Below are 22,284 nucleotides of genomic sequence, written 5' to 3'. Positions count from 1 at the left end.
GCAATAGGCTTCAGCTAGCAAAACAACTCAATATTAGTGTAAGTCAATGAACTGTCAATACCAAATATTTCAATTAAATATCAAAGTACTTTGAATAAATACCAAACACCAGCAGAGTATTTACTTTTCATTAACAACACTACTTGGTAACAGGAGTTATACCGAGAAACCCTTAGTTTAGAAACATTCAGTGGAAAGCTGTCACAGCCTCACTGCTGACATACGGCTCAGAGGAACCCTGATGGCTGGACTCACCTTGAATAGAAACTGTTCTGTGACATTTGGCTGGCCAGAACACAGTTTGCATTCATGCAGAATTGCCAGTCTCCTGTCTTAAAAAGTCGTGAGCCAAGCCCCTAGATTAAGGCTATTCAGCTAAAATAATATTCAGCTTGTATTAACACCTCAAAGCTGGCAGTATTATGAAGGAGTAAAAAGGCCAGCCATGACGAAGGCAATATTTGCACCAGAATTTCAGATGTACAGCTGCACCAATGCACCAAACTCATGGTGCAAGCAGACCTGGAATTCTGTACAAAATTACCCTTCTAACTGGTGAGCATAGTTGCTACTTGCTGCATCTGCAAGATTCTCTCTAACTCCATAGAAAACCAAAAGTGACCCACCATACCTAGTGGTGGCAAAGCTTTAAGTTGTTACAAAAGCTGCACCAAGCCCCAGGAATCTTGTTCAGAGCTCTGGTTATTCTCTGCACAGAGCAGGGCTGGAATGGTGAGTCCCATACAGGGACACCAATGCATGCAGCCTGGGCAGGAGATGGACACAAAGCCTCTGCTGCTACATCAGCCCATTCAGGGTCTGCCTTTAACTATGTCATCAAAATGGTCACCAAGAGACACCATGAAGGACTGTAACCACATCTCGCTAAAGAAATACGTGGCAAGAAAACAGGCTAAAGAATAATACAAACACTTAGGAAGGAAAATAATGTTTAGGGGTAGTTCTTTTGTTCTAATTTAATTTGTTCTGTTCTGCTGTTTGTTCTAATTTAAAAAATACAAGAGATGCCCTTTGCTGCTTTCTGGCATAACTAAAAGATTTAATGTATGCAAATGAGAAGAAAATGTGGCTTCATTCAGCAGTAATAAGTATCTGCCTGTTGCTACCTTAAAATCACAGCAATCACATCTGGTAACTGCCCTTTTCTCATGTTTCCACTAGTTTTCAGACTTCCTCTTGTGGTAGCTTGAGACTGCGCATCTGGATGTTTTAAACATACAAAGGAATTGCTAGAGCAAGCAAAAGAGAAAACGGTGCAGAGAGTTAAGATGTGCAGATAAGCAACTAGTGCACTGTACAGCTAAAGTAACTGACAGCCAGTTAGAAAAATCTTTTTTCAAAGAGGATTGCAAAAATATAGGCAGAATGAAGACTCACAGTGTATTTGGCTTCGTTTTTAAAGTACTATTAATCCAAGTGTATCTTTTTAACAAAACTTTAGCTGCACCGTCACCAATCATTAAGTTCCCTGGGGACAGCACTCCAAAAACAGACAAAGAGCTAGCAGTGGTAAGTGTTGGTTTCATCTTTGCTTCAGATTTGTTTTTCTTTCATAAGCAGATGTTTCTTTCTTCTTTCAGCTGAGGCTAGGAAATGACTGTAGCGCTCTCTCTCTAGTCTCTGCTAGTGCTTGCTAGCTAGCAAAGGTATCAGCTTTCAGAAGTAAAAACTAGAGCCAAGTAATGTTTCTCCTCTCATAAAAAATTTAAAGGCAGCAAAATCTTTTTCTTTTTCCTTCAGTCTAAGTGTACAAAATAATTTCATTAAATCGTAGTAACTATAATCAACAGATTCCAGTGGTAAGAGAGGAAGAGGGCAAATGTCTAATTTTTTACTTATATCAAATAGAACTGTGGGCTATCAAGATTCACTTACAGAAATCAGGGCTTAATGCATGTATCACACAGCTTTCAGGATCTTGTTTTCCAGACTGTTTACTGTGCATTGCATAAACACAGCTTTAAGGGACAATTACAATTGAAAGCTGGCTCGAGTTTCAGAAGGCATCAGGACTGGTTCTGACTTCAAAAAAACCCTCAGAGGTTTAAAGAAATATTATTTTCCAGATTACAAAAAAAAAGTTTGGATTTCTGAATGTGACATTAGCAAATTATAGCTATAAATCTACAGTATTTTATTCTAACCTCATTTTAAGTCCTGCGGACCTTCATAAAAACAACGATCTATGGGGAAGTCCATTTAAGGGGAGATTGAGATGGATCCTAATTTTAGCATGTAAATTATAGACATTTCTCTTCTTCAGCAGTAACTCCATTTTAAGGAAGATTGAGATAAATTATTCTTATTTCAGAATACAGAGGGTTGGAAGTTTGTCACTGTTCTTTAGGAGCTGGTGTGCATCTTGGGAAAGCTTGCCAGGCTAATGGTCTGGGGGAGGGTAGAGAGAGAAATTCCAGATGGGAGCTGTGGTGGAAAGTTGAGGAAAAACAGATAAACTGACCCCAAAAGGGCACTCCCCAGCCTTTAACAAGACAAATTCACCAGAGCTTTTGTCTTGGCAGCACAGCAGCCAGGGGGTGGGGGCAGCACGTGTGGGAAAAGAAAGGGGAGTCATACATGTCTAATGGTAATTTAACCATCCTTAAATAATCTATTTTCCTTAGACACAGTTAGACTTTTACTACATAGCAGCAATCCACATCTCCCCTTGTCTCTGCTTCTTTAGAACAACCTATTTATTATGTGTACTCAGAGGAAAATTACAAGCTGGTTTAACACTGCAGCTCTGCTTTGTCTTTCTGGTAATATTCTTGGGCAAGGTTAACTGGCTCCTTTTCTCTCACACTGTCCATCTGTACAGCCCCAACACTCAGAATCAGAACACAAATTGCTATGTTGCAGCTGGACCCTGTTTCATTAATGGGCTGGATCAAAATTCCAGATCACCACAGCTCCCTGCTGACTCTGGGGAAACTGAATTTTGCAGTCTAGGCCAAGATGTGGTTTACACAGACACTGCATTTTCTTCAAGATTCTCTCCTCATAGAACAGCTGGTCATGTTCATTTCTCATCTTCAGTAAAATCTCCATTTTAGGAAAAACTGAGAGGGGGGTTAGCTTTTTATTCAGAAAAATAAATACAGTTCTTTATTGTGCCTCATTTTCTATTTTGTTCATTGTTTATCATACTTACAAACCGAAAATGGCAAGAGCAGCATCCTCTGTCCTCAGTAAAGTTCAGTTCTGATGGTATACCATCAGAATACATGGTATATCACTAGCAGATACCATGGTATATCACTGGCGGATACAAACAAAAGTGTAAGACAATAGATCAAGCTACATTAAAATTATCATTAGTATAAGAACAAAAGCTCCAAACTGGCTTGTTTATGTTCTTAGTGCATTTCACATTAGGCCCTAGGCCCATTTCCTCTGAGTAGACAGAAACTTGCTGGTAGCAAAGGTGAAACCATTGCGTATCCATTTCTTGCCAGTGTTGTACTCTCCTCAGGAGAAATACCATATCAGAATTTGATGTTATAAAAATTATTAAAACTAAGCAAAATCTGTGCTTAGTCAGTAGGTAGATGGAGGACCTCCTGAAGGAAATGGTGTAACATCCTAATTAAATTATTTTCTGATTCAACTATGAACTATTTCCTTTACAGGGTAAAATGAGGTACTCCTGGACTTAATGTTGATGAAATCCAGGTTCCGACAAACTGCAGTCATCAAATGACATTTCCTATGTTTTGTTGATGTAGATAATGATTAGATACATAAAGTAAGATTTCCCTCAGGAATATTTATGGCACAAAGACTGAAATGCACAGTCATTTTGTCAAGCTTCTTAGAATCTTTGGTAAAAAACAGTTCTGATACATTTACCTTGTTTCTTACCTTGGATTTGTACTTAATAATTTGGATACAGTACCTGTTGGTCTCTCCTTCCTATGCTAAAGAGTTTTACCAGAAAAATCAGTAACCCACAACCTTTCCATCTACCAGCATCACTGGGAATGGCTCAGCTTTGTGCCATGCTAAACACCGGTCCAGATGGCCTACACACCAGTTTGGGAACACTCGGTGTTTGATGTGGCTCTAGCACTTCTTTTAGAGCTAGATGTAGAATACTGTTAACCCAAACTGCAGTACGGAATTACTGAAAGCTCAAGTAGAGAGAAAGAACAAGAAGAAGAGAACTGCAAAGTTCACTGTATTGGATAAAGCCTGTAAGTCCTGACTGCACGATTGTTAGTCAAGCTGTGAATGAATGATAGGTAATTATCATTCAAGATGTTCCCAAATTAGCATATTCATCAATCACTTTATCTGCTCTTCATAGGAAATGTAAATTTAGCAATCTAAAACTTTACCTAGCCTAAACAGTACAACTGAACCTACCCTTGTAACAGTCCAAGCAAAGGCAGCAGCTTGAAAAAACAGGTTTTCTCAAATTTAGTTTGGATCCAAACACTGAATCCAAATCTTCAAAATAGCCATCTGTCTTTGTTTCGGATTTGTTAATTCCCAGATAGGAATAGAGTTGATTAAGATTTTACACAGTTGAAGATATAACTGAAAGTTTTATTGTCTGACTCTTATGAGAGGTCATGCTTTTCTTTTGACAACAATGTTGTCATGACAGGTTTCACCACATGTTATAGACTGCCAGACAACCAGGCATTCTCAGAGGGTGTCTGCCCAAAGACATTCAGTTATTCTGGCACTCAACGCTGAATTTAAGAGAAAAAAAAAAAAATACTAAATCCTAAACAGCTTACATGTGTTCTACACAGAAGGTGGAGACCATGAACAGATACTTAGGACCACAGCTATTAATCTACAGTTCAAAATAATTATAGAGCTTATTAACAGATTTGAAAGACAAGTTGCTTAACTGTAACAATTGCCAGGGAACAGGCAAACCCACTGGTCCTCTGGGACAAAGGGAGCAGATCACAGCAGGCTGATTTAATACATTAAAGTGGAACCACAATGGTGTGTCTGCAAATTTCATCCAGTAGGTCAAAGGTATGAACTGACAGTGTGTCACATGCTCTTTACCTCATTTATTCCTTTTTTCTCTTTTTTTCCCCCCCATGCATCCCGTGGAGCTTTTAAGTATGCACACTGTTCAGATACAGCGTTCAGCCAACTGAGATATACCAAAGACTCTTCCTCAGGTCTTTGCAATGGTTGACTCAAAAACAAACACACGTGACATTCAAAGAGCTGATTGTGGTATGAATTAATGATTTTTTTGTGTGCGTGGTTGCTTTGATACCTTAACTTGACAAGTTGCTCAATAATTCACAGAGTCTTCCAGGAAAAAAGTACATGTGATCTAAGACTGTAAGCAGATTTACACATCATAAAGAAACCAAAAGAGATAAACTCATTTTCACTTTGTAGTTCAACATTAAAGGTCTTTGCTCGACTTATTAATAAAGCAATTCCTCAAGCGAAGGTGATGGCTAATAGTGGACTAATAGTGGAAATTATTGTTTAATTAGTAATGTTGTGTAATCAAGGATGGTTTGTGTCAATTGAGGAGATTCTGCTGGCCTCCGAGCTACTAATAATTGTAATTTTGAAAAGAAAATTTGCAAATTTCAGATGGAAAGCTAACATGGAATTACAGTATTTATTTGTAATGATTACTTATCTCTTTTATGAATTTTAAAGTCTTTGTTCTGTGCTTTATTATTCCCAAGCAATACCTGAATAAATATTATGGATGCCCAAAAGACAACTGCAACTTATTTGTACTGAAAGATACTTTGAAGAAAATGCAGAAGTTTTTTGGGCTGCCTGAAACAGGAGATTTGGATCAAAACACAATTGAGACAATGAAGAAACCCCGCTGTGGTAACCCAGATGTGGCCAATTACAACTTCTTTCCAAGAAAGCCAAAATGGGAAAAGAACCATATAACATACAGGTACTGTCTGGGTTTTGCTCATACATAACCTGAACAGTTTTAAGGACCAACCAAACAAGGCACTTCAAAGTGGAGAAGGTGCTCAGTGTTTCTTGAATTACAGCCTCGTGTTTGGATGACTACTTTACACAAACCTTTAAACAAAGATCAGAAATTTCCATTTAAAAGTTTCAGGAATAATTACCGAAAGCTCAGTTTTAGGGTTTTGGTTGGGCCCAAAGAGATTTTGGTTTTGTTCTTTCTCTGCTGCAAGCATCCTATGGGATCTGGAGCAGGAGCGCATTACTTGCCCATCTCCTTGATGGAAACCAAAGGACTTACTGACTGCACAGAAGACAGAGCCCTCTGCAGTCAGCAGTCATAAAAACATTGCTCATCAAATAAGTTATAAAGTAAAACAAATAAACATATTTATTATTTATCAGCTGATAATCTTCAACAATCAGGAACCCAATGAAATAAAATTCAGCTTCAGTAGCCAGTCAGTGAGGAAAAAGTTGTAGGTAATAAAGGGAGTAAACTACTAAATAAGGCATGGGATGAGCATCTATCCACATTAAACAGATGATCTATCAACATAAGGAATACAAAAAGTTAAATATATTAAATATGCCCATTTGTGTACTGCTTCTGAAAGTTTAACACTTATTTATGACCACAGAACTTTCTGATGACTAAGATGCAATCAAGTTACCACAGTTTGGTAAAGCACCAAACTTGTTTTGTGTTTCCATACATTGGTCAGTAGCAAACACAAGAGATTCCAGCCCTTACGAAAGAAGGCCACAGTATCATACAGTTGTTTGGGCACCTAAGCTGCTCCAAAGTTACCCTACATTTGTCACAGACCAAGCACATACATGCAACCAGCAGCTACTGTCAGGAGAAATCATTTAAAGCAAGCCTGTTTCAATAGGTTTGACATATTTTCATTTTTCAGTCTTACTTTACGGAGTCATGAACCAATACAGTTAAATTCAATAATAAAAACATTCCTGTGGATCAGATGGTCTGAAACAAAAGATTTAGCAGCAGCAAGAAAAAACAGCAGATTTGTCTTAAGTGCTTGACTTGGTCTGCTGCTCCCTTACTAGTTACAATTCTACATAGTACTCATTTTATGACTGTCTGATGAATGCTGGAAAAATGTGTGGCAGTGAACAAAGCCCTGTATTGCTGATATGCTTCCTCTGACAATGTTATTCTTAGGCATAGAGTCGTTTCACCTGTTATGTACAGCAACAGCAGCAAAAAAAAAAAAAAAAAAAAAGAAATTTTCTTTATGAAGAAGTTAGATGGCTGTAATGCAAGGCACTGAGAAATTCAATTAGAATATACAAACGAAAACATAAGAAGCCACATTCGAGGTCTAGGACCTTATCCTACCAACACACTGCTGAAGATCTAACAATCAATTGGCATAAAACAATATATAGCTAACTACCAAAGTGAGAGAGAAGGGCTGCTTTTTTTAATCAAAAACAATCCAGTCTTGAGACTGTCGGAATTTTAGTGAGCTCTTTATCTGGCAAATCTCAGAAAACAGGGATGCATTGGCACGTTCAGGTCTAAAGTGACAGTGTGACTTGCAAGCTTGTTAAGTAGTTTACAAGAACACAAATCTCAAGTATAATGGAGAGAAAGAATGTAAGGTGTTGTCTTGACAGCAAACCAGCACTGATGCAAAACTGAGTATCTTATGCAAGGCCCACCACCATGCAAGCCTTACAGCCCCTGACTAGATAGTTAATGATGCTGTGTCAATTCCAAACAAAAACTGAGTAGCAACTGCCACCTCTGAACGCACTTGGATCAGCATAAAGTCTGTACCTCATGTGGAGCAGCATTACTTCTTTAACCGGTTTCAAAGTCTTTTCAGCATTTTGATCAGTAAGCAACATATACTGGGAGGGAAGGTATGTGTTTCTTAATTCTCCTTTTTATGTCTAAGGATTATAGGCTATACCCCGGATTTGGATCCCGAGACAGTAGATGATGCCTTTGCCCGAGCCTTTAAAGTCTGGAGTGATGTCACACCACTGAGATTTAACCGAATAAACGATGGAGAAGCAGACATTATGATTAATTTTGGCCGATGGGGTATATTTTCTATTTTTACATGTGTTTTTGGTTTTGTTCCTTTCATTAATCCTTCACATTGGAATGACTTACCCTCAATAAGGAGACTCATGAGCCTTTCTGGCAAATCTTGTCCTGGCTTGCACTTGGCTCATGCTGGCTACGACCTAATTTCACTAAGACTTTTTTTCCTAAAATATATATACATATACACACGTTAGAGAGAAAAATATTTATAACATATCCTTATTCTATATTTATCTTTGCAAAAGAGGATTATTAGGAGTAACATTTTATTTTTAAATTTACAAACCAGAAATAGGCAATATAATAATTAATATTAACTTTATATAATATTAATATTAACTTTAATATATGGGCAATATTGATACAATTTTCAGATGCAAGATGGCTTTTCACAACAGAAGACTACGTAATGCCATCATCTTCATTTACACCTCCATGCTTGTTTTTCCAGTGGTAGTGGCAGAGGCCCTAACATATGGGGAGACCTTAAAAACAGATTTGAGACTTTCAATTTACCTCCATAACTGGTCTCTGTTCTTTAGCATAGCAGACTAGAGGCTTTCAACACATTCTTTGGTCTTGAAGAATTTCTAAGTATGGCTCTTAAGCTGAATCCTGGTTTTAGTCCTGCTGACGATAAGCAACTTGATTCATTTCAGTTGCGCATGCCTTCTCAATTAATTTTGGTTTCCTCTAACAGAACACGATTTTCAGTGTATACCTGGGCATTTCGATTTCTTACAGTCACAGAATTTTTAATACTAATGAAGACATTTCTGAAGCCAGTCACTTGGGAGGTAGACTTTGCAAGTGAAGCAAACAGTTTAAAGAATAACTGAGCTCTTTGTAAAAGCCTCCATTTCAAGTTGGTCTTCTTTGCTTTAGCTACTGATGAGTTGACTTCAAAAACTTCAGAGATTGTGCACAGAACCCAAAACTTCAGATCCTCATCCAGGCTGGCTTGGTTCACAGGGCAAGCCTTACAAAGGCAGAAGTGTTCCTGCTGATTTTAGCACTTGCAGATTACACTCAGCTCAGAAATAGTGGGAGAATTTTTCCCACAGTCATTCATTCTCTTCACCTTATTGCCTACAAATTCACAGGATTTGGGACATCCACAAAGTTGTTCATTTTTCAGCTTCTCTTAAGCAAAGAACAGGAGTAAAGATTCTAAATTCACATCAAAATCTTGCTCCCTGAACAACTGACACACTAGTCTACTGAAATGAATGAACTGAACTAGTATTAAGAGGCGGACAGCAGCATGAAATCAGTGCAACAGAGCAGAGATTCAGGCCTGTGTATTGAGGGTTTCTGTTAAATGGAAAGACATCAGACTGAAAAGCTTGAAATGATGCAACTGGAGATGCTGGCAGCCAGCTTTGCTGCACAGGTCAGTGTGGTGGGAAAGCTATGAATACCAGGGTTATGCCCTTGCCAGCCTGCCTTACCCACACACAGTGTACTTCCAAGAAAAGCCTACAGTGCAATAACAGGAGAGTTACTTAAAGTGCTGTTGCCTGTGAGCAGCCTGCATCTCAGAGTGGTTGATGTGGGGAAGGGACAGGCTCATTCACAGGACTCCAGGTGTTGAATAAGAGCTAGATTTCCAGAGATTCTCTACTGAGAAGCACTCAGATGATTTGCTTTCCCCAGTATACCATGCAAAGAAAATAACACAGCGATCAGAGGTGTAACAGACAAAAGAAACCACAAAAAAGAAAATCTACCTTTACTTTCAAATCGGTGTTTCAGACTGATGCAAACTCTCTGAAAAAAATACCTCTCATTTGCAATATTTTACAGCTCCTGCTAGTCTCCACTGAGAAATAACAGCACACGTGTTGTTGCACATCCAGTGTACAACATTTCACTGCTCTTCACAGTCTGATTCCCTTTCACAACACTTTTGTCATAAAAATAACATGCTGCCACAACTGCAAAACTGTCACTTGAAGTTCTTTGCAAGAATTGGCTTTCTCTTCTCTATTTCAGTCTCGCGAGCCCAGCCCGTACCACTCACTAGAATATCTGTTGCAGTCTTGGATGAGAAAATGCATATAATCATCATCATTCATGCATCCATTTTGACAGCTGAGGTCATTAGAAACTGCTTTTTTTGTCTGATTTCTCCTGCAGAGCATGGTGATGGCTATCCGTTTGATGGCAAAGATGGTCTCCTGGCTCACGCCTTTGCGCCGGGGCCAGGAATTGGAGGAGACTCCCATTTTGATGATGATGAACTGTGGACTCTTGGAGAAGGGCAAGGTACTAAACTTCTTCATGTTTCAGAATTTACGCCTGCTAACTGTTTCAGGATGTTGCTTCAGGAACTGCACTAAATGTTTTCACTGACACGTCAGAAAGTCTTAGGAGACAGTATCACTACAGATGAAAATAAGTTCATACAATTTAAATTGTTCTCAACAAAATGTTTATGTAATTCCTAAATGTTTTCTAGAATTCCCATTCCTGCTCCTCTGTCATTACCCCTTGAAAAACTGAACTAATAGACCTGATACCTCAAAGCCTTGCTGAAGGGTGAAAAAGTACAAAGCCATGACTGATTTCGAAAGCTTCAGTTCTCAGGTGCCCAAGATGCAATATTGCTATTAGGAGGCAGAATGCTGGGAACTTTTCTACTTGTATTCTCTTTTAACAGAACCTAAGCTATGATTCCAGTCTTTAAAAATTGAACCACCTGAATCAAAACTTATGTACTCATGGCATCTATCAGAAACAAATGAAACATAAACCCCTCGCGCACAGCGGGTTAAGAACAACTTCAAGAATATTTAGTAGGCAGTAATCTTTATAAGGAAGTAACCAAAGACTCTTGTGTGTCCTTCGACAAGTGAGACCAAGCAGTAGTAGCGTGGAACACGTTTTATCTGCTTAAGCTTCACCACAATCATATATTACTAACTGTAATTCTTTCACTGTAAAATGAATTGGGAAGCTAGGAATAAGAATACATACTCATGTCAGCTTTTCATTTCAAAATCTAGTTTTCTCAGCTGTCCTCTCACTCAAAGGAAATAATTGAACTTCAATACAAAATAGCCCAAACCCTTCACTTTGGCTTTATTTTATCTCTAGCACAAGCACTGATGGGTAGCTGTAAGTAACTGGTAAGCATCCCTACCTCAGAGCAACAACAGTGAACAGGAGGAAACTTTTTTCCACATGTGCAGATATCCTACACAAGCATCCAATTAGTCACTGCCATTAAAAGAAATACTACAGATATGCCAGTTGTTTGTACAGAACAGAGCACCAGTACTGTAGACTTAAGTGCTTAAGAAATAGAAATAAAACCCAGGATCTGCGTGTGCCTGCATTACCACCAATTCACTCAGTGTACCAGCAGATCTCATTCAAGTCAAACTGCAAATACCAAAGTCATTTATGAGGCACGAGGTATGTTGGATCTCATGCTCAACATGAACATGCTGCCTAGAAACTCTCAAAATATACTGAATATTCTAGACCACATTACCAAAGAAACTCAATTATTAAACATATTAACAGCACGTATATAAGTTTGCATTGCCAGAGTAACACCACCGCATTTATTTTTCTGGGCTGATTTTAAGGACTGTTCATTCTAACACTTCACCATGAGTAATATCTATGTAATTCTTTCAAAATTACCAGTTATTACTTCAGCTATGATCACCTTGCCAATAGAGAGACCAATAACATATAGAATTTCAAAGCAGAAATCCACGCTACATTTACACCAATATCCTCCAGTCAGTGACTCATTTCAGCATTGCATCTGTTCTCTTTGCAGTGGTTAGAGTAAAGTATGGAAATGCAGATGGTGAATACTGCAAGTTTCCCTTCTGGTTCAATGGTAAGGAATACAACAGTTGCACAGATGCAGGACGTAATGATGGATTCCTCTGGTGTTCTACAACTCAAGACTTTGATGCAGATGGAAAATACGGCTTTTGTCCCCATGAGTGTAAGTAAAAAGTCATTTCTAGTGTTCCTCATCCTCCTAGATTATTCCCTTACTTGACTGATCTATCCATTCTCCTTTTACTTTTCTCCCCATTTCCCTTCTGGTAGATTCAGATTTACTGGTCTTTAGTATCCCCACTGTAATTAAGCAGAATCAATTGGAGTAGAAGAGTATGTAATTGATAATGGCCCAGGCCAATTCCTTTTTCTAAACACAAGAAAATACTGAAAATACGCCTGAAGCAATGCAGGCTCCATTCATACAAAGATACAAAGGTTCAATTTCACAATCCAGGAACAAACTACATTAAGGATAAGGTCAAATTCAGGAGTGCACTGAAGGACAGAAATCTCTCCCCAAATTGCAGGCCAGTCCACTGATAATTGCACTCTTTCAAGAGCAGCAACTGCTAAAGTCTGGCAGTTAGGGATGAAATCCATTCAGGCAAGTTTCTAACCTCACATATCAATTTACTTATTTTAGTAACTGGCAGCCCAAGTCAGCCCAGTCTGGAAGCCCTTTTCACGCACCATGACATTATCATCACAAATCATCCTATAAATGCCATGTTGCTGCTTTTCAAAATAAAAACAATTGAATTTCAAGTGGTTATCCATGCTGGTAAGAAGGGATTTTTATGTTAGTACGTTACAAATTACTAGCCAAAACAGCATGCACTTTTGTAAAGTTTAGATTTTTATTTTAATGTATGCTTTAGGACCCTTCATTAATGAAGTAGTTCCAATTGCTCGTTTTACATATAGGATCAACACTATTTCAGAGATCATCACTGCATTATCATCTTGGCAAAAATGTTAGCGGGCCCAGGACAGCTAGGATCATACTTAATTTCTAGCTTTTTAGAGAATCCTTGCCTTTACAAGTAATTTATTTCATGTTTGGACTTTCAGGATACAATCATTAACAGACAGGACAATTTGTATTGTGCCGTCATGCTGCTATTACTTTGTCTACAATACACAAAGCATGATTATGACTTTAAAATGAAGTTATAAGCCAACTTGTCCCCCAGTAAACATTGGGAATTTATTCATGTTCTTGAAATTCTTGATTAATCTGAAATCTTGTGTCCAGTAGATAATTCATTACTGTACAAGTGTTAATTTGATCTCCTCTATATCACACAGTAGGGAGACTTCAGAGAAGCATTACATATAACTGGTTGTAGCCTTGATAAACCAATGCCAGAAGAGAAAAGGATAGAGAAAATAAGGAGCTTTTAACCATTAGCTTTGTTCCAGTACTGCAGTTTCCCATATTTATTTTTGCCCTTTGTACATAACCAATTGCTGTAAACTTCTGGGAGCAAGCAGTGTTTCATCATTCCTATTACCTGACAGCTGAGCAATGAGCACACAGCACCACTATAACTGCCGCTGCTATGACAGAGCAAATAATGGCAGTTATGAAAGAAAGCAAAACAGAAAATAATGGAACTTTCGCTGGACTCATCTTAATCATGCTTGGAACAACAGCACTAAGTTTATTTTCAGGACTGAACACGTCCCAAAAGAAGATAATATTTCTGTATAAGCAAGCTAACAACTGTCAGAGAAAATCTGTTGCAGAATATGAACAGTCTTTTAGCATTTATACGTGTACAATCAATGGATGTACAACTGTACAATCAGTAGGTGTACAGAGGTTAGGTTTAGTAAGATTATCGTGCTGGAAAGACAACCAAAATAAACAGAAACGCTCACCAGTGTCGTAGGGTCGCAGCAAACTCCACAAGGAGCGATCTCCAAAAGAGATCCTTCCCTACTGGCAGTCAGCTCTTAAATGGGATCTAGGAGAGTTGCAGCCAGGCTCCGTCCCTTCCAGTAGCACAGAGGAATTGCCTTCACCTGTGCTCCTGCAGCTGACTCATGGCTTGCCTCAGGTGGTCAATCAGAGGTTCAGGCCGTGATCAACAGATCCCATACAATATGTTAAAGAAAAGTATGCTTTTCTTTCCAAAAACCTAACTGCCCATTCTATACCACATCTAGAGCTGGGACCTACCATGGTGATGACTATTTCTATGGGCATAGCAGATGAAGAAGGAAGATCTTGAACTTCTACCAGATTTCAGTTAATGACAAGAGATTCTGCAATTACAATTAGCTACATTCCTTGCAGAACTTGCCTCTTCAGTCTAACGTTTACTTCAGTAAATGGCATGTGCACACATGCACAGAACTGCACATCATTCTTTCCTTTCCTCAAACTTTGCCTTCTCCTTTACTCATTCTCTCCCCACCCTTCCTCAGATCTCCCCTCTCATAGGTTAATCCTTCCAGCTGGAAAAGAGCAGAACTGGGTTTATTTTTTTAAGATAGCTGAAATGCTCAGAGGCTATATGAATTAGGCCTCTACTACAAGAAGCTGGACAAACAGACATCTGCATACCATGACTGATACTTTTGTAAAATGCTGAAACCATACAAGACAGAAAATATGAGCAGTGAAGCACTCTCAGTAGGAGTTGGTTCTGGAATTTGGTCTTCCTGGAAATGCTTGTATCAAGGTTTCTGAAACGGAACAGAACAATTTCAGCCTTTTGTTTCTGATGTAATTGTTTTGCAAGATCCTTGAACAGTTCTGCACAGATGTTTCTTATTAAATTCAGAGCAGCATTGTTCACTCATTATTCCAAGACTCCATTTGCTAAACCCTGTTAATAAATTCAGATAGGGAAGGATTTACATCATACAGCTTGTATTGGAGGCAACATTCCTAGTTGTCAGTGTTCGTTTCTGTCTTTTAATTCACGAAATTCAATTCACCTCAATATGCCACAGTGCTCATTTGGAAACATTTTTCTTAAAGCTGTGGTACTGCACTAGGCCTTTCTAAAGTTCATCTCAGATCTGTACCCTCATTTTGCAGGCTGACTCAGAAATCATTTTTTAAAGAAAAATGGGAAAGCAGAAAGTTGTCTATGTACTACCCAAATTTTATACAGCTGTGTAAAACCTCTCCTTTGCCATATGGGATCAAGGGATGTTGAATCACTCTCCCTACCAAAGTCCACTTACACTACAGGGAGTTAAGGTTCCAAATCTTGGCCCTCGAATACCTAACATTACTGCTATCTGTCTTACTCCAGAGCTTTCCACATCAACAAAAGACGTATAAGCTAACCAGCTGGTCGCACATAACAGTTTATTTAACCCAGTGGGGTTCTCCCTGCTATGCCATCTTTAATACCAAGATCTTGATTCAAGGCAGCAGGCTGGACAATGTCCTGAATAGGAGAAACAGAAAAAAATGGGTTTCCTCTGCAAGTCCCACAGGCCAGATACCTCTCCTTGCACCAGTCACCACCTCCTGTAGGCTGTCACTGCAGCTCGACTCACAGGTTGGTTACAGCCAGCCTAAATCTGCTGTTGCAACTGTAGAACTTCACAAATTTTGAAACTGTTGAATTTACTATGAAGCAGAACAAGAGACAGGCCCTTTTAAGATCTTACAATCCACTAAGCTCCTTGCTTATTTGTTTTGGGGAAATAGTCCCTTTAATTCTCATTTACATCAAAGCAAAGACTTTTCTAGTGACTGTTGGGGAAGGAATCCTTGAAAACTTAAACCTCTGATATTACCATCACATGATGTTACGTCAAACAAAATGAAAAACTGTCTTTTGACTGTGACTCAGAAGGACTCCATGAAAAGCTGTGCAAGACCGACTTTCTTTATGTTTTCTGCAACTAAGCCATGTTTTAACCTTTTCTTTTCTTTTTTTTTTTTTTTAATTAAAAAAAAGGCTGTTAAAATAGAATTTGCCAGATCCAGATTTGGAAGCAGCCCATGTGGTAAATGAGTCATCTCAAAAACTTAACTTCATTTCCAAATCTATCTTTTAAAAAATAAAAAGGTTTTCTCCAATCAGCACAGACACAGTCCTAGTAAATATGTTTCCTATTTTACTGCAGAATATTAAAAATACAAACATTTGCAGCTTGCTCTTTTGGGGAGGCACAGTGTGTGCTGCCGTTACATCAGTGAGCACCTTTTGCCTAGAGATAGGAACTCTGTGGCTGCCTCCATGTCAAAGATGCAGAAGGACCTAGAGAAAAGCTTGGCCAGATCTGAAGTTCAGAACACCCGCCCACGTGAGCCAGGCCTGCAAGATCCAAGTCCTCTCTGTACTGGGGTAGGAACTCACGTCAGTAATGTAGTGGTTCATATCCTTGATTCTGTGGCCAATTGCTGATTTAAGTGGAAAAGCAAAATGAATCATTTGTGTCACAATATCCCATCGTCAGAGCCCTTCTCAGCTACCCTTGGCCAGAAAAAAATCTTGGCTTATTTATTCCTACTCTAAAAGGTAAAGCTTGCTCATAAACATTGTCTCTTCCCAGCTGTGTATCAGACTAAGCAAAGACATAAACCCTCAAAACCTACACAAAGACACTGGGGCTACAAGAGCTATTTGGTCATCAGAAATGATAGCAGCAAAGTTATAAACAACTTGGTAAGCCTTCCTGCATAACATCTGGGTTTTAGCTTTGGATTTATAGTGGGGGAGGAGGAGAAAGATATCTTCCTGGTGATCTTAAAAAGGCCAAATCATGCATTCTTTACACTGGGAATTCACAAAGTTCATAGAATCATAGAATGGCTTGGGGTGAAAGGGATCTCAAGGATCGTCAAGCTCCAACCCCCTGCCACCAACCTCCATATCTGATACTAAACCAGGCTGCCCAGGGCCTCATCCAACCTGGCCTTGAACACCTTCAGGGACAGGGCATCCACAACTCTCCGTGCAGCTGTTCCAGCACCTCACCACTCTCATAGTAAAGAACTTCCCCCAGTAGCCAATCTAAATCTTCCCTCCTTCAACTTAAAACCATTTCCCCTTGTCCTACTATTATCTACCCTTGTAAAGAGTTGATTCCTCTCCTGTTTCTAGGCTCCCTTTAGCTACTGGAAGGATGCAATGAGTTCACCCAGCAGCATTCTCTTCTTCAGGCTGAACAAGCCCAACTCCCTCAGTCTGTCTTCATAGTTTCATTCTGACGTGCTGTGCTTAAATCTCAAGGAGAAATAGTATGTGGCAGCTTGGAGGATGTTTCTGTCTCAGTTTGGTGCAAGTCTGGCCTAGCCTTTTGCCCTGAGGTTTCCTCCGACCAGCACAGGGCATTCACATGGACAATTGTACCACTGAGGATTCCTGCCCATAGAGTGGCTCAGAGAAAAGACCGGCAGATTCAAATCTTTTGAATGCTCTGAACCATCTATATTTTCATGCAATTCACCTTGGATGCAATTCCAGAAATTTTACTCCAATCCTAGAACAGGTCCCAGGACTCTTGACTCAGTTTAACCTACTCCATCTATGTGAGAGACTTGCAGTTCTCACAGATGAGCCATGGGACCTGTTTGTGTATGTGCACGGACAACAATCAGCCCCAAGAAGATCAGCTTGGGAGCACTAACAAAGCAAAAGGCAGGAGGATCTCCCGGCGTTCAGCTCTGTTAGAGGAATCTTGCTTGTCTGGGGAGTGCTTGAGCACAGCTGTGTGGATGCTTGGAAATGAGAAGCAAAGCCTAAGGGAAATGCCTCCAGGATATAACATCTAACTAACTCTACCACAAGCTACTAGCATCTTAAAGAAGCATGAAACTTAAACAAAGAGCTATTAGGAAAACTGTCCAAGGCTCTAGAGAACATTTTTGATGAAAGGTAAACTAATTAGCAAAGCACTAAGGAACATGGATGATTTTATCAGAATGGTTTTCAGAAACCCTGATTTAAAGAAGATATATTAAATGTTTTATGTAATGGGACAGGCTACAGAGGATTCATACAGTCCATACCGCATTCCAACAGCTTAGTAGAGTTTTCTTCCTTCCCAGTTAATTTGTTGTTATTCCTTTCTGCTCTTCATTTCCCTCCTAGTGATACTATAACACATCCATCTCTCTTATCAAAATATTTTTGGTGTAAAATAGAGGCTTTAAGTGAACAGTGCAGACAGTGTGTACCTAATCACTGTCAAGACCTCAAACATCACCACTGGCACATTATGATTTCTCATGGATTCTGAGCGCTGTGTTTTAATATTTTCCTCTTCTGGTTTCCCAATAGCACTTTTTACAATGGGTGGCAATGGTGACGGACAGCCATGCAAGTTTCCCTTTAAATTTCAAGGCCAGTCCTACGACCAGTGTACAACAGAAGGCAGAACAGACGGATACCGATGGTGTGGAACCACCGAAGACTATGACAGAGATAAGAAATATGGATTCTGCCCAGAAACTGGTATGAGGAACACTGTTTGCATAACAGTATAATTTGTCATTGTTTTAAGTAACAAAAATACTTTTTACACCTTTACCAGAGCATACAGAAGTCAGTGAGCCAGGTACGACTTCAGTATTGGTGGCTATGAGCAATCTGTGTAAAAGATACTGAATGTGGCATGCAGTACTACACTACATCTATCCAAGATACACAAAAGTCATTGAACCATAGGACTAAATCCCTACCACTGCATGATAATTATGAGTAGATTACAATTTGTTAATGGCCCTAAAAGAGAAGACTTGTGACAGAATAAAGCATGAGCAATATATTAACTTGCAACTCTCAATAAGTAATATTTTAACGTCTTCACATGGGAAAAAATAAATCCTGTTTAGTATGGTAAACTTGACCTAATGGATCTTTTTAGCAGATCAGGGGAACTGAGGAAAATGTTTCATACAGGAAAATAAATCTCGGCTTTCTTTACAATTTTTTTAATGCATATATATTTTTAACTTGAATTACATGAATTTTATTACACAAAAGAACAAAAAAATAGCTTTTTGTAGCTTGGCATTTTTCAGTTTAAGGATACTGGCTACAGATACAATTATTTAGACTTAATGAGTTAGTAGTTGTGGTTCTAAAATCTCAGCCTTTTGCTGGAGGCAAGGTGAATCCATGCTCATGCACAACGGGCCATAAGCCTCTGTGCACAGCTGGCACAACCACCAGCTGAGAGCACACGGGTGTACCCTGCTTTTCCAGTCTTGTGAACATGCCCTACTCATTTGAAATAGGGATTTGCATCATTTGTTTGGTTTCCTGATACTTCTGATATTCAGGAGTAACCTTTCAATTTTACCTTACAAATGATTTAAAAAGGAAAAAAATAAAATTTAAATTGAAGAAAGGATCAAATTCTTTGTAACATGCTACATGGTTAAGAAGATGAAAATCTGAAGCATAGGTCAACAGGCAAAAGAAGCAATAGAATTCACAGCTCAACAAGAAACTAGAATCTATATATCAAAACTCCTGGATAAAGAGTCTCTATTACTGAAGCAATGAAATACATGCTGTTTAAGCTTTTTTCTTTTTCTTTTTCTTTCTTTCTTTTTTTTTTTTTTTTTAGTTTATTATACATTACCATATATTTTGGAGCTCTGAAAAGATTTAGGGGAAATTTTTGCAAGTTTCTGCATCAGTATTGTAAAAAAAACCAAATGTTCAATTAGAGAAAGTTTGAAACCATAGGTTTTCAGAATGCGTCTTGCTGTCAACATAAAGCAATTCCTCAATCTATTAGATATGACCTTTTGACTTCTCCACTGGACCTTTTTTCTTTGAAAGCTTATATTTCAGTGGGACAACTAACAACCACTTGATGCTCAGTGGCCCTTCAAGTTTTCTGACACTAAGGCTACTGCGAATCTTCCTGAGCTACATTAAGACATCAACTGGAAATTATCAACAGCATTATCAAAATGACAACATAAAGATATTTGTTATGCAATCTTCCTCCTCAAAACACTGCTACCCATTTCCTTCTCAAAGCTGTACATATCAGGCATTTCTTGGCCAGCACTTCTCCTTCCCACCAAAACAAATGACAAGTTCATAGCAATGGCTATGAACATAGCTAGACATTTCCCTCTTTTCTGTGTTAGAGGATTTTCTTCTTAAATAATGCTTTTAATCTTACTCTTGACATTGTTAAGAGTATTTCAGATTTTCTGCTCACTTTGCCTTTTAATATTTAGCTTCAGAAAAGAGACATCAGATTCAGCTTACACATGGGATTCCCTTCTCACTATTTCTCTACCATTTTTCACAGCCATGTCAACAGTTGGTGGAAATTCAGAAGGAGCTCCCTGTGTATTCCCCTTCATCTTCCTTGGGAATAAATACGACTCCTGTACAAGTGCAGGTCGCAATGATGGCAAGCTGTGGTGTGCTTCTACCAGCAGCTATGATGATGACCGCAAGTGGGGCTTTTGTCCAGATCAAGGTAACACAGAGCCATACAATGGTAACAACATTCTGAGCTGGTGACACTGTGAAGATTTCATTTTCATACATCATTCCTGTCTGTTTGACTACTTCCTCCCCACCCAGTATCTGAGCAAAACCCTTACTTTGGAATCTGAGAAAAATTTTAAGAAGTTCCAGAATTGGTCGGCCTGAAACACTGATTTTTTAAAATTGTGATGAGCAAGTATATGTCTAAAATACAATAACAAAAACATTATAAAAAACAAAACTCAAGTTTTTATTTCATGACCAAATTTCCCCTCAAATTTAATATCCACATGTACTGTAGTATAGCTCATTATATAGTATTTCTCTCATTATACAGGAATGAGACTCCAATGCCAGTCAAATCTGGACCAAACACTAAATGTAAAAAATGAATCCATTTGGAACAGATATTGCCAGAGATGAAAGGAAAAAAAAAAAGAGTACTGGGAATTGAAGAGCTCTGCTAAGTTTATATAGTGAATACAAGTATTGAAAGTTAATTGTGTTAATCCTTGCCCTTCTTTGTAACATTGATAAAATTAAATGATATAAACAGCATTTTACACATCTACAAACAAGTGCTAGATTCAGGTTTTTGATTATTTTCCTTTTTTCTTTTAGAAGGAAAACAAATGCCACATTTTAGAGACTGCTTGGACATAACTGACAAAAAATGTTCCAATGACAAAAGATTTTTTAAAACTTAGTCTTTGGTACAACAGGGCTGATTCAGGCTTCGTTTAGACACATGACCTGTTTGAGACTTTCATGATTTGGGATTTAGATTGCAAGTTTAATTCTTCTGTCTTTTAATTTCTTCTTAAAAAATACGATTTTATTTATTACACTTTCTTGTTTCAAGGAGGTATTAAGATTGACTGTGTTCAAAGATACATGCGAAATTCCAGCAACATCAGCTGTAGAAGAGGTTTTAGACTCTCCTGAAATACCATTCTGAATCTATGTATGACATATGTATTTGGAGGCTGTAAATGCTAACTATTTTGTTTAGGATTGGGAGACTTTTGACAAATGGCGAAGAAAACAAAACAGAGACTAACCTGCATGGTGCCTTTTTATTTAGATACAAGGCAGCTGATACTAACTTGCTGTGTTATCCAGGATACAGTCTCTTCTTGGTTGCTGCCCATGAATTTGGCCACGCTATGGGATTAGAGCACTCGGAGGATCCTGGAGCTCTGATGGCACCAATCTACACCTACACCAAGAACTTCCGACTTTCTCAGGATGACATTAAGGGGATCCAGGAGCTATATGGTAAGTTGTCCCTCATCAGCAGAATTCATCAGGAATGTATGGAGCACAGGTTGAGTTTTGGGTCTCAGAACTTGCAGTAGGTGACATAATGCACAATATCACAAATGCCAGAAACTTCCTCTGTTTCTTTCCCTGGTTGCTCCATATTACTACCAGGGGTCTTACTTTAAACAAATATCATAATTTAAGGATGAGGAGTCATTAAATTTATTGCAATAACAAGAGCCTCCAAACCCCCCTGACAAATGGCTTTCCAGGACAATGAAATGCTGTGTTTTCCTCTATCTTGAAATATCTGATGTGGGTGTTTTTGTCTACACAACCCTGATCTTCCCGGCTCACAACCCTTCCCCACAAGGGCAAGAGTTTGTTTCCTGTCCCAGCTGGAAAAGAGTTCACGTTGACTTCCCACTACTCAAGTTATGTAGTCACAATAACATTTGCAGATAATGTGTGGGAGATTACAGCTGTGTGTAAACAAATTTGGAAGGCTCACAGATAAGTACTTTTATGCTGGTATATCTTTAAAATTCATTACTTTTTTCACAGACACTTAGTAAAATGCATAGAAATAATTATGATTGAAGGCCCTTCTTTTATCCATCTTCCTCCCTGTGGAGGCAAAAATATCCTACAGTCAATTAAGCAGTCTAGAAAAATGCATTTCTTTTCTCTTTCTGCACTTCATACTTTTCTACCAGGATACCTTCCAATGACTACACG

General features: G+C 38.6%; 1 protein-coding gene across 1 annotated transcript in view; it reads left to right on the top strand.

Moving 5' to 3' along the window:
* Positions 1–1,197: 1,197 nt before the first annotated feature.
* Positions 1,198–22,284, top strand: part of MMP2 (matrix metallopeptidase 2) — a 35,342-nt gene continuing 14,255 nt past the window's right edge. The window contains exons 1-8 of the mRNA XM_042821792.1: positions 1,198–1,530; positions 5,703–5,929; positions 7,881–8,029; positions 10,175–10,303; positions 11,832–12,005; positions 18,103–18,276; positions 20,099–20,272; positions 21,406–21,561. Of these exons, the coding sequence (XP_042677726.1) occupies positions 1,387–1,530; positions 5,703–5,929; positions 7,881–8,029; positions 10,175–10,303; positions 11,832–12,005; positions 18,103–18,276; positions 20,099–20,272; positions 21,406–21,561 (1,327 nt within the window). The 5' untranslated portion in view covers positions 1,198–1,386. The remainder of the gene's footprint in view (positions 1,531–5,702; positions 5,930–7,880; positions 8,030–10,174; positions 10,304–11,831; positions 12,006–18,102; positions 18,277–20,098; positions 20,273–21,405; positions 21,562–22,284) is intronic.

This window comes from Centrocercus urophasianus, unplaced genomic scaffold (assembly GCF_019232065.1).
Source record: "Centrocercus urophasianus isolate 14NV4802_14NV808 unplaced genomic scaffold, USGS_Curo_1.0 seq_2, whole genome shotgun sequence".
NCBI lineage: Eukaryota > Metazoa > Chordata > Aves > Galliformes > Phasianidae > Centrocercus > Centrocercus urophasianus.
This window is presented reverse-complemented; position numbering and strand designations above follow the sequence as displayed.